General features: G+C 37.9%; 1 protein-coding gene across 4 annotated transcripts in view; it reads left to right on the forward strand.

The window, feature by feature from the left end:
- The window catches only part of taok3a (TAO kinase 3a), a 61874-nt gene extending 48106 nt beyond the window's left edge, over positions 1–13768 (forward strand). For all 4 annotated transcript variants that reach the window (XM_053481112.1, XM_053481114.1, XM_053481111.1 and 1 more), the window contains 7 exons: positions 3407–3643; positions 6313–6441; positions 7744–7947; positions 8304–8543; positions 9338–9550; positions 11183–11365; positions 12528–13768. In XM_053481112.1, coding sequence (XP_053337087.1) covers positions 3407–3643; positions 6313–6441; positions 7744–7947; positions 8304–8543; positions 9338–9550; positions 11183–11365; positions 12528–12689 — 1368 coding nt within the window. In that variant the 3' untranslated portion in view covers positions 12690–13768. The remainder of the gene's footprint in view (positions 1–3406; positions 3644–6312; positions 6442–7743; positions 7948–8303; positions 8544–9337; positions 9551–11182; positions 11366–12527) is intronic.
- Positions 13769–13770: the final 2 nt, after the last annotated feature.

Raw genomic sequence — 13770 nt, forward strand, 5'->3', positions numbered from 1 at the left:
ACCAGGAGATGATGTGTTCTCATTTAGCGGATGATTTATTCATAATTTTTTTTATATCCAAGCCAGAATCTAACCTAAAAATAATGAGTTGAATGGAAGTTTAGGTGATTTATTATTATTAATAATAACAATAATTTTAATTAATTAATAATAATAATAATAATACATTGTTTATTGCATTAGCTAATATTAAAGTTACACCTGCAACTCCTAACATTTTATCATTCACTTTAAAGCCACCACAGCGTCAGTGCAGGTTTTTCGTACAGTAATAAATGATAAACAAATGACAAACTGACTCTTGATTTAGAAACAAATCCATTTGAACTTTTTGAGTATCTTCTCAGAACCGCTTCTGCTTTTTTTATAAGGATACGAAGAAAATCCCCCTCCCTACCTCCACACACTCACTCACACACACACTCACACACACACACTTGTGCTTGTGTCTGTTGTCAAGGCAACAGTTTGCGGTCAATAGGCTTATGCTCGTGCTCACGCGAGCCCGTATTGTTCATCAGCCATCATTCCGTCATTGAAACACAAAAGCCTCGTCTGTTTACTTTCATCTCTCTGCCGCTTTCGTGCTCAAAGCCGACCGTATTTCCACTCCGTCTTTTAATAAAAAAAGGTCACAAAGCCTTTAATACACACACATGACATGCATGGTGAAGCCTTAATAAACGTATCTCCATGGATGTCGTAATAATTCCGGTTTGGTTCTCACGCTCACAAAAGCTCACTCGCGTATTGTTTTCTAAATTACACATTGTTGTAATGTTCATATTTTTGGATCAATGGAAGGCGTGATAGTCGATCCCAGAGTCCTTGTCCTATGTGGTGATGTCACCTGTTTAGGCTCCGGGTTTCCTGATGTGTGAGCGCTCTCTACAGGCAGACAAGCACTCTGCGGCTGTCTGACATCTCAGACCCATTTATCATCTCGGAGAAATTACCCAGAAGTCTGACCGTGCGTCCGTGCTTTAACCTTACTCACGGAGCTAACTTCATCTCCTGACTTTTTTTCTGTCTGTTTCCTTCTGTATCATAACAAAGAGAGAGAGAGAGGTTCTTTGTTAAGGTTTTTTTTCCCCTCTTGTTCACTGGACTGTGGGTTTCTTTGTTTGAGCAGGGAGGAAAGAGGAGGGGGCAATAAAGCATAAGAGGCAGAGAAAAAAAAACTGGCATCAGATCAGACTTTATACGTGTCTTCGTTCTCATTACATGCAGTCCGGGGAGTCGGCTTTATTTCATAACATCAACACCATCGTCACCACTAAAACATGACTACTGCTCCTTCAATTATTATCTATTGTACAATTATTAATAAATTACATATTTGAACCACTTTGTCACAACATAAAAGCTTAAACATCCCTCTAAATAAGTATGCTTATTTTAAAGTGTATATTCTTAAATATCCGTATTTTTACATGAAAATAATCGTTCACGTCATCCTTATTGCAGTACTGGCCTCTGACACATCATGCAGTTTATTTATTATCAGTGTTTTTATGTTTCCCTGCTCCTCATTCACGCTCTGTGTTCAGTGTTTTAATCATTTATCATTATAAAAAATAAAAAAAAAACGAGCTTGATATTAATCCACTTTGGTTTGTTATAAAATAATTACAGGAATATTAACACATACGGTATATTGATTTTTAAAGGTTAATCTGCTTAAAACTTTTAGGAAATAGCTGTTAGAGGAATAAAGACAGACAAATTTCATTAAGAATTAACTTTTATTGCATAATGTTATTACAAAATAATTTTATTAAAATGAGTTGATAATTTTTTTTACCAAGTCAACAGAATAAAATAAATTTCACCTTAAAATAAACTATAAAAATGTCACAAAATGTCATTTATTATCAAGAATTTTTTTTTATTATTGCTGATTTTTTTTATTTATATTTATTCTTTCCTGTCCATCTAGTTTTTAAATTTTTTACTTTTTAATTGTACAATTTATTGACTGATTACACACATTTTACATATTTATTTCCTGCTATTTAATCATTCATTCTTATACAAAGGGCAATCTACAACTGCTTATTAATAACACTGTATGTCCAACAGTCGTGTTGTTCTGTTAGTTTAACTGAACACTTTATGCTATCCGATAGGTCAAAGGTCAAAGTAAAATAAATTAAACCACTGATGCCTCCAGTTTTCTGCGTGTTTCAGTTCTCTTGAGCTTGGAAGTGTTTGTATGGTCTTTTCTGTTAGTTTTGTGTGAAAGCTGCGCGTGCCTGGTGCTGGGCATTGGGGCAGAAAGCATGAGGATGAGTGCGGGTACAGTGGGGGTATTGATTCGGCGTGATTAGAAGCGCCCGTGTTCAGCGCGTGCTCATGTGACCGGCCTACTAAACGCCACTCAGGCGGGAGAGAAGAGCTGTGTGAAGGAGCCAGGCCTCTGAGAACCCTCTTTCATCCCGACACACACCTGCCAGAGCTCAGAGATGGACAGAGAGCGAGGAGTGTTTATCCACACACCCCTCTCTCTCTCTCTCTCTCTCTCTCTCTGGGGTCTGTGTGCACAACGATGTAAAAATGTTCAGGGCTCAGTCTCCATGATCTCGCACGTCCTTTCCTTTGCCAACATGTTTGGCCTCAGGAGCTCAGGTGGGAGTTACGAGAAACTCAACGAGCACTTTGACCTCAACGCGCCCTTCTTTCAGGTTGGTAAGAGCCAGAGTCTTTCAAGACTTTCAGGATTGGCATTAAGGGTTAGATTTCTGTTTCTTAATTCTAAGGCATAATTCTGGAACTAAAGCTTCCTGTAATGTCATAAAGTTTGAGACACGTAAGTCTAAGATTTTTTTTCTTTCCCCTGTGGTCTGATTTTTCCTAACCCTCCTCTGATTTGTAGTGAAGTACTGCATTATGTTTGACGTTGTGTTTATTATCGCATTAGTTGTCCTTTTTTATGTCATGCATCAGGCAAGTGTCATGACTGCCGGTTTGATTTGTAGTCTCCATCCTCTGTTTTTCTTTTCTTTTTTTTTCTTTAAAAGAACTTCACCGTCACTTAGCTTAGCTGCTGCTGTTCAACCGAGACAAATTTTTTTTTTTCATATTTTGTTGGGTGGCTTGACGTTATCCGTTTAAAAACATGTCTTGATATTGTTATATTTCTCTCTTGGGAATATTGTCGATATTGAGTTATTCTATAACTTTGGACATATGCAAGAATTTTGGTTAGTCCTTGTATTAAATTTTTTTTTTGAAAGTTCAAGGTAAGGGCATTCGAGTTTCTTTTTCTTAACTATAATCTGCGTTTCTTTACATATCCGTGTAACATCATTAAAAGACACTTTAGTTTGTCGAGACGCGTCCAGCTACTGTATATGCGCTCAACAGTTGACAAACCTCCACTTTTTTTTTTTCTGCCCCTTTCTAGGTGACGCGTCAAATCCACGAACATGAGCAGGAGAACGAGCTGCGCGAGCAGATGTCCGGCTACAAGCGCATGCGACGGCAGCACCAGAAGCAGCTGATCGCTCTGGAGAACAAGCTGAAGGCCGAGATGGACGAACACAGGCTGAAGCTGCAGAAGGAGGTGGAGACGCAGGCCAATAACGCCTACATCGAACTGGAGAAACTCGCCAAGAAGCACGCTATCCAGACCGATAAAGAGGTGAGGAGGATGTCTGATTATATCGTCCGTGATTGTTTTAGATCATTTAAACACGTGGAAGAAAATATCAGGACCGCCACAATCATGATGCAACATAGCAAACTGGAAACATTAATATTATACATTGAAGTTACTTTTACTTTTTGATGACGTAAAAATGATCTCATACTAATTTATTATTATTATTTATTATTTTTTTTAATTTATAATTTAGATCTAAAAAGTCCTACTTTTTTCTATAAAAATCGGAAGAAGTTGGATTTGCAAATATTTTGTTTTTAATAGGCTTTTCAGTTTGTTTTATTTGATTGTGTGCATGTTCCCACAGCTGAGTTGACGCACTGTGTATATTTCATGACCGTCAACTATTACGCACATTATAAAATATATATAAGTAATAAACATTATTTGATAAGTATACATACAGTACAACATAACATTCTACATTAACGTGGATGCTTCAGATAACCTGAAAAGTAAATTATGATATAACTATATTAAAAAAATAAAATAAAATTTACACTGATGTAAAATAGTAATAAGAAATCTAAAATTAAAAATTTTTAAAAATAACACCATGGCAGATAATGACGAAATATTTACTAGCGTCATCTTTCTGTTGAAAATCTGTCAGCTAAAGCTAAATGTTACTTGGAATTATCAACTGAATGTAACTTAATTGTGGAGGTTGCACATCCTTTGGTGGTTGGTTGTAATGTATACAGTGTAAATGTTTGTAAAGAATATGTTTTATGTTTGAAGTATGATCTCTAAGTCAACAGTGACATTGTTCATGTTCCTTTTAGTTTGTTGTTAGTACTAAATGTACAAGCTAACTGTGCCAGCTTCATACACTCACGGGAACTAATTGCATGTAGGAAGTTGTGAATGAGGCATTGAAGAAATTATGCAATCATTCGTATTTGTAGCTTCGCCTCATTATACATAATTTAATGAACAATGCATTTAAATGTCACTGAAATCAAGGCTCAGTATATATAAGTAAATGCATTGATGTATGAAGGGGTTAAAACATTATAGAGACTTCTTTCTTAGTGCCCTCTGATGTCTGATGACTTTGGGATCCATCTTGGATAACACAAGCCTAAGATGATTTATTTTAATTATCCAGTTATTTTGCTCTTATTTATCTTTTCACATGAACTCTTACGGCGATTATAAAGCGAAAGCCGAGGTGAAAAGGTCAAAGAGCGGTGCTCGAACAGGAAACATAACATCGTAGTTAATTTTAATCTTGGTCACTGGGGATAACTGAACAGCCTGTTCATTATTCATGATGCATATGTTGATTCGTGTGCTAATGAGGCGAGGGGAGAAAATGGTGGGTTTGTTTTCGCAATACTTTGAGTAGTCTTGATGCAAGAAAGCCAGAAATCACAAGATTTTCCCACATATTTGTCGATATACATCTGATTCCAGTCAAAGGTCTTGAGTTATGCTCTTTTGAGTTGGAGAATATTTAATGATCTACTAATGTTGCATAAAATCAGTTTAGATCACTGTGAAGTTATTATAGACTAAAACAGGCTTTTTGGTAAAAACATGTGCCTCCATTAACAGAATTTAATTAGTCATATAGTGCATTTAAGAATTATCATTGTTGCTAAGCAGCTTAACAGAATAAAAAAATGAGAGATATGAGTTTTAAGAGTCTGAAGAAATGTGTATAAACCAAAATTATCATATTGTCCCTAATGTTGGTGGCCAGGAAAAACTTCCTAAGATGACAATAGGAAGAAACGTTGAGAAGAACCAGACTCAACAGGGAACCTATTTTTCTTAGGGATATATTACACAAATCAGTTACTGTATATCAAACCTTATTGTCATTAAAAAACACTTAGGATTTGGGCCTCCTTTGTGATAATGGGACATCTCTGGTCCCTCAAAGCATGACTCCACAAGACCTCTGGCAGTAAGCTGTGGTGTCTGGCACCAGGATGTTTGGGTGCTCTGGGTTGTGGGGTGGGGCCTTAGTGGATCAGACCTGTTTGTCCGGTGAATCCCAAGTTGGGATTGGAATAAAGGGAGTTTAGAGGCTGGGTTAACAACCTTGATCTCTAGTCCTTACTGTTGCGTTGACTTTTTTCAGCATTTTGCTGCATTGGCTTTTCTGCATTGACGGCCAGGGTAACCATGATCCTATCACCAGTTTACTGGTATATAATTGATAATCAGTGTTGTTCTGTTCACTGGCTGATTGGTGTATAATGTTTGTAACATGCGTATGTTAAGCTGTCACTTGAAGCGTCCTGAAAAATGTAAATATGAACAAGAAAAAGTATGAAGATATTATTTAATTAAAAGAAATTGTAATCATGGGTAAGTTTCTGTGGTGTTTGAAGAGTTCCCTTGTTGCTGGTGATCTTCCCATACCAGCACAACCCCAAGTGCACATATTTAAAATGCTTTCATGAAAGGAAAAGCAAATGTCTTTGGTTTCATCACTGAAAACGTTGGAATGCAAACTGTGAAATGGCATTGTGAAGTCTGTGCGGTAATATCTGCTGACATTCCTGTGGTTAACATCGATTATTAATAAAAAAAAATCTAAACTGCATACTCCATTTCTTTTCATAACGATGAGGTTATCTGTTGAGTGCTGTGTTAAACAAAACCTATTTTCTGTGGTTTGTGGTCTTTTCTAGATGAAGACGACGTCAGCAGACGAGAAGAAGTTCCAGCAGCAGATTTTGGCTCAGCAAAAGAAAGAGCTCACCACCTTCCTGGACAACCAGAAAAAACAGTACAAACTGTGCAAAGAGAAAATTAAAGAGGTGCTGTATATTTTCGACCCTGTTTACAGTTCTCTATTAAATATTAATTAATTAAGGACAGTAAAGCAAAAAAAATGTGTACTGTATTCTTGACTTCAGATAGTCAGTTTCAGCTAATTAGCTCTAATGTTCACAGTTAGAAATGTTTAAGAAACAGAGAAAGTTAGAAAAACACAACTAACATTCACAGCATTTATTTAAGGCTTTTATGCTTTATAGTCAGTTAAACTACATCATACGATTACTAATACTAATATTTAGAGAGAGCACTTCTCTGATTCCGATGGGTGTCCGTCTGCTAGCAGCTAAAAGTGGAGGATGCATTGTATATCAGCAAAGGAAAAAAAAATATTGGTCAGATTCTTTAGCAAATGATTTGGAAAATTGGATTTAATTTGATTTGATTTTCTTGGTAGAATAATTGTATTTATACTTGATAGACTGTTAAATTTTCATGTGATTTTTGTGAGAAAGCCCAGCTTTTATGCAAGTCATGATTTTATAATTCAATCCAACAACAATAAGTTACTATAGCAAAGTTGAGACTCTGGGGCCAGACTCCGATCAGAGAGTCAGGGGTTCGAACCCTGACACTTCTGGTTTCCACAGTTAGGCTCTTAGGCAAGGACCTTCAGATGCCCAATATAGTACCTAGCCACTGGAGATGCAGGGCATTCTCAGTGCCAGTCCCAAGCCTGGAAAATGGTTGGGTTGGAACAGGAAGAGCATAATTAGCTCGGGGTGAATGATCATGATGTGGGGATGGATCTCGGACTGGGACCAAACATGCTGTGAAACACAATGAGGCAGAAAAGGAGAGAATAAGTTAAGTGACATCAGAGTAAGAATGGTATAGAAAACAATAGAAACGGACCAAACACTGAGCCTTGTGGGACACCACAAGAGTTAAGAATCTGCATGAAGCAGATGTAAAGTCTGTCCACATCACTTGTAAGGACATGTAAGCATAGGTTGTATAGAAAGGTACTGAAAGAGAATTTAAATTGGGCCATGCACTGAGCCTTGTGGGACACCAGTTGAGAATCTTTATCAAGCTGATGTAGATCATCATTTATTTATTTAATTTATTTATATCTGAAAAAGCTTAGTTACATTTAGAGTGACTAGGGACTTAAAGGTCATTCGAGGAAAGAATGATAACCAAGTAGATGGTACACCAGAGATTCAAGAATGTTTTGAACAAAGGAGAGATGCGATTCCAGTTCGAAGTTGCTGCTGTGCAAGATTAAAGTATTCTGCATACTGAAATTTGTTTCTCCATTTCTTTTTCTCCCTTTGTAGGAAATGAATGAGGACCACAGCACCCCGAAGAAAGAGAAGCAGGAGCGTTTGTCAAAACATAAGGAGAACATGCAGCATTCACAGGCAGAGGAGGAAGCGCAGCTTCTTGCCCAGCAGCGCCTCTACTATGATCGCAACTGCAGGGCCTTCAAACGCAAAGTCATGATCAAGAGACAAGAGTTTGAGCAGGAGCAGTTACGGGAGGTACGAAGGGGGTTATTTAATATAGTTACACATTTTTTTAAGGCAGTCTTGGGATTTACCCACCATGTTACCGGTCCCAAAAAGTATTAACCGTTTAGAAAAAAAAATTATAGCTTTTGTTTAGAAGAATGGCATGAAAAGGGAGGAACTAGATACCCGATGACTCTCACTGTATCATTGAATGTATGATAACCTATATAAAAAAAAAATATATATATATATATATATATATATATATAATATTTATGAATGGGAGCAGTTGGTTAGAAATTAAGCTTAAAAGACGAAAAGGTCAAACGACAAATGCAAAATACATTCACAGTCTTTACAAGTTTCCCCTTTTGGTTTTCCTCCAGGAGCTAAATAAGAAGAAGACGCAGAAGGAGATGGAGCATGCCATGCTGATCAGACATGACGAGTCGACTCAGGAGCTGGAGCATCGACAGCTGAAAACGCTGCAGAAGCTGCGCATGGATCTGATCCGCCTGCAGCACCAAACCGAGCTGGAGAACCAGATTGAGTATAATAACCGCAGGGAGAGAGAACTACACCGCAAACATGTCCTCGAGCTCCGGCAGCAGCCCAAAAACCTCAAGGTGCCTCCACAATTTCTCATATTTCATTCAAATATATTTCGGAATGACTGGATGATGAGTCACGAGTTTCTGATGTCACTGCTTTTAGATTTCCATGCACGGAGACCTCTGGAAAGTCAATATTTGAATTCTTAATAGGACATTATTGGGACACCTATGACATGAATAAGGAAAATACTGGCTCATTATGTACATTGTTGAATGACAGATTATTTTCAAAATTGCCGACTTTTATTCAGTTTGTAAAATATTTCTAAAAGCAGAACATTAAATTTTTCTCCCGTATTTGCACATGAAATCAAAATGTGAATCCAATATAGTTTTGAACTTCTTAAAATTAACTGGATCCTCTGCTCTCCACTTCTTTCCAACTCATATTAGTAGTCTCTTGTCTTCTCTTGATTTTCTTACTTTGAAAGCTCTGCTCTTCTGAAGTGCACTTGTGTATAAGGTTTTAAGATGACGCCAAGTGCTTGGGCTAGAAACACCACCACTTGCCCCACTTTTAGTTACGATTTATCCAAAAGAAACGTTTACAAGCACACTTTTCAAGGGTTCTGGTGTTGCTTTTGGTCTAAAATTGGTGTTTAATAGCTTTTTGCTCCAACACCATGAATAATGCTTCAGTATTTATCACTAGTAAGTAATCTAATGAAATAATTATCAATTAGATGTTAAATTAAGGCATTGTATTAAGTAGTTGTAGCATGCTTTTCTGCACTCGTTTTGGATTAGGACTTTTTTTTTTTAAGGATTAGTTCAATAAATCTGACATACTTTTTTTTCTATCCCAGGTGATGGAGCTGCAGATAAAGAAGCAGTTTCAGGACACGTGTAAAGTGCAGACAAAGCAGTACAAAGCGCTTCGGCACCACCAGCTCGAGGTGACGCCGAAAAATGAGCACAAAACCGTGCTCAAGGCCCTGAAGGACGAGCAGACACGCAAACTTGCCATCCTGGCTGAGCAATACGAGCAGAGCATCAACGAAATGATGGCATCGCAAGCGGTGAGACCCTTTGCTCTGACGTAACATAATAGTATTACTGTGATAAAGGTGGTGCGGCCTTATTCACAGGAAGAAAAAAAATCATTATAAATGTTAAAACCTTGCTATACCACCTATACTTTCTCCCTGGGGAGACATGTCCTTACAGGCGATGTGGACAGATTTCTGCAGATGCTTCCTGCAGATTCTCAACTGGGGTGTCTCACAAGGCTTGGTGTTTGGTCCGTTTCCTTTTCGTTTTCTATACAATTCTTATAATCATTAGAAAATCTTATTCATACATCTGCAATGTTTTTGGAAAAAATTTAGGAATATGTAAAGGTCGAGGGGATGGGCCTGTTAACACCAAGACATGAAGCACACGGTTTATTATTGTCCAGTTTATAATCTTGCTCCACCCTGAACCACAGGAATTAATAAGGTTCGAGCTTGGGTGGCATGATGATGTCACAGAAGGACAGTATGTATATTGTTATTAGTGAAGAAGTCTCTCTGGTGTTCAGTTAGTAATATGTAATGAGTTATAGTTTTAAAGTAAAAGGAATAGAACAAACACTTAGTTTTACATACATGTTATTCTAGAGACAGAGATGGCGATGTCCCAGAACGCAGTGCTTTACAGAACATGCTCGGGATCAGCTAAGTAGTAATCTGAGATGTCAGTAGTGTACTTGTGGATGATTTGGACGCTGATCCGTTTGAGCAGAGTGCACAGATGACCAGGACAGACTAAAGTACTAAAGCACTAAGTGCATTTAAGGTAGAGATGAAGCAAGGATAAAGGATCCCGCTGTCAGCCAGTGGCATTGTGGGTAATACAGGAAACCAGTAATTGTGATTTAAACTCAAAGAATGTGCAACCTAATTTACAAAAATAAATACTGAGCACCATTTATGAACATTGAATTCTAATTATAAATATTGATATACAAGTCGATCAGGATGACGTTTTTTGTGTCGACTGCGTGCGCAGTATATCTATCTGTCGTCTTGCGTCAGCGTCGTCACACTTTTCTTCTAAACCATTGATGTGAATTTGAGCAAACCTTCACTAAAACCTTTATTGCGAAGCACAGATGAGCATCAGCTATTTCTTTTTCTAATGACGTCACTCGTTTTGTCTTCCATCGGTTGGCATCCACTATGTTGCATTACCACCACCTTCTGGGCTTGATCTCCCTCATCTTCCTTTCAGTTTAAATCCTGTTTTTAAGTCACGTCGCCCCTAAACAAAAACACCAAATACTTTCTTCCTTAATACTTTTCAGTGTTCTCGACCTTTCCAAATTCCCCTTGCTCCGCTGTCTTTCTTGGAAGTCTCACATCCACAGTATGTTTATTTAAGAAATTACACTCAGTTAATCTGCAAGAAGATTTTATACAGAGCTGAATTAGGGACTAATATTATTGATACTAATGAATAGTAATACTATTAGTACAAATATACCAAAAGACTTGTATGACTTATGAATTTAAACTGCATGACAAACCGCAAAGAGCTCATGTTAATGCAGAGTTTGTGAATCACGACAAGAATGTGACATCGTTTTCTTGGATGATGATGATAAGAGTCTCTATGGCTGATTATTATTTTTTTTCCCCTCTTCTTCCCGTGTGTGTGTGTGTGTGTAGCTGCGCCTGGATGAGGCTCAGGAGGCAGAGTGTCAGGCTCTGAGGCAGCAGCTGCAGCAGGAGATGGAGCTCCTGAACGCCTACCAGAGCAAAATCAAAATGCAGACGGAGGCGCAGCACGAGCGCGAGCAGCACAAACTCGAGCAGAAAGTGACGCTGCGCAGAGCTCACCTCGAACAAAAGGTAACGTACGATAAAATGATAACGCCACCAGTGAGAGATGAGTGAATGGCACAATGAATCCAAGATTTCCTGTTATGTGGCTAAAACTACAATGAAAGTTCAGAAGCTAACGAGTTCCAAGAAGGCAGCTAACGAACAGAGGAAGAAAATGATTCATCTTGGACTGTTTTTAGCTCGCTGACATCCTTTGGCCATGTTCATAGAACAGTGTGTCGTATTACGCCAGAAGTTACATCAGCAAAACGTGTGAGGCGACACGAGGCTCAAGCGAAGTTAATTAGAGACTTAATAATGTGTTACTTAATGAAAATTATTAATATGCATTGAATATTTAAACAGTCATTTTTATTAACGCAGTAACATCAGTTCATTTGAGCGGTGTTCAAGTCAAACCGGGACTTGTGATGAAATGACTGGTGAATGAAGGCGTAAAAGCGATTGATGTTTAAAGAAGACTTCAAGCACAGCACCTTAATGAGACTTTTTGCCACAGTAAAACTTCTGAGTGGTGCAAATGTTTTAATGACGAGGTGGCACGCTGCAGTCGTTCTTGTGAACATTCACAGAGTGGAATCCTTGAAAAATTGACAGTCTGTGTCTGTACATTGAAGATATTTGCGAAGAAATAATCTTTGATTAAGATAAGTAATAGAACACATCGAGATTGTTTTTGAATTTTGTGTCTGTTTGCAGGTAAAAACTACCAAACGATTTTTAATGGGGTTTTCACAGGTGTATTTGGTCGAGCCTGAAGTAACATATAGGCTTCGTTTCATCACAATCAGCCCACGAGCCGAGAAGATATGCTTATTTGAAATTTAAATGGAAAATGTCCTTATATCATTAAAAAAATTATAATCGCTCTTGAAAAAAAAATTTCCACACATTTGGAGTTCCTGGGAGGCCAGTGTTTCAGACGTGAATGATGCAGGCTGTTGGATCACAGCTCCGGCATAATGAGAACTTTCTACCTTGATAGTGTTCAAGCTTTAGTGACACACTGGGATAAGTGCATTAGTGTAGCAGGGGATTATATAGAGAAATAAAGTGTTTGACTCGAACGCTGCTCGTTAACATGCTCAATTATATATTTTTTTACTTGTATGTTTCCATTAGTTATGGTGTAATTTTAAGGTTAACAGGCCGCTTGTGCCGTTTTCAGATCGAAGAGGAGCTGGCTTCTCTTCAGAAGGAGCGCACGGACCGAATCAAAAACCTGCTGGAGCGCCAGGAGCGCGAAGTGGACGCCTTCGACATGGAGAGCCTGCGCATGGGCTTCAGCAACCTGGCCACATTAGATTACCCTAAAGACGACTACAGATGAGACCTGCGACCCGCCTTTTTTATACAGAAGCAAAAACGAAAAAGAAGTCCTCCACTCTTTAAAAAAAGAAAAAAAAAAAGAAAAAAATATATATATAAGACACGTGCAGTTTTTACTACTGACAAAACCGTGTTCGCGTCACGACATTACGACATGCTGGATAACTCCCTCAGTCATCGGTGTTTAATATTATATATCTATAAATATAAATATCTATATATATAAGTATTATGCATAAATAATGAAACAGTTGCAGTGTTGATGTCAGTGATCTTTCTCGTGCAATGAAATAACACTTGATGTAATTGATGAAATAGAGGTTCAGAGAGGAAGGACAGCAATACACACACATGGTGTGACACGTGGTACGGGGGTGGGGGGCGGATTAGTGTTGCTACTGTTTCATGTCCACACAAATGTTTTTAGTGATATTTTCCACAAGATTTTTAGATTTTAGGCGTATACACTGCTGAGTCTCGCCGGTGTTTTGGTATTTATTCATCAGACTGAAATGATTCTCACCTTTTGAACAAATTTGATATGAAAATTTACTTACGAACTCGATGTACAGAAACCGAACAGCTGCCTCCGATTCGTAATTTCAACTAATCAGGGTTTCTTCTTGAGGAACCTGCGCTATCAAGGATCAAACCTCAGCAAGAGGTCAGCAGTGTGAACACACATACATACACGTGCGCACACACACAGTCGATCTGAATCCTGCTGGCACAAAGGGCTCTAAGTGAAAAGTGGGCATCCAATTTTTGTGTATCAACTTTTATCTAGTTTCTTAATTCCTCTAGTTTTTATTATTATTTTTTTTAAACAATGGTGACCACTTCGTCCAGCGTCTCTAGACCTATAACCGTGGACGACCTCTGACATTTTTGTTTCATCGTCTTTTTGCTTTCTAGAGCCATTAATTTTATTTTATTTTTTAAATAAGAATCAAGAATCCTGTGAATAGAAACCTTGCTTTACTGTTTGCATGCACTTTAAATTTGTTTTCAGGTCCAAGAGAAGCATGATTTCTGTCCCAAATGCTTTTAATTATATTTGTAAATAAAATGCTCAACACATG

This window comes from Clarias gariepinus, chromosome 21, assembly GCF_024256425.1.
Source record: "Clarias gariepinus isolate MV-2021 ecotype Netherlands chromosome 21, CGAR_prim_01v2, whole genome shotgun sequence".
NCBI lineage: Eukaryota > Metazoa > Chordata > Actinopteri > Siluriformes > Clariidae > Clarias > Clarias gariepinus.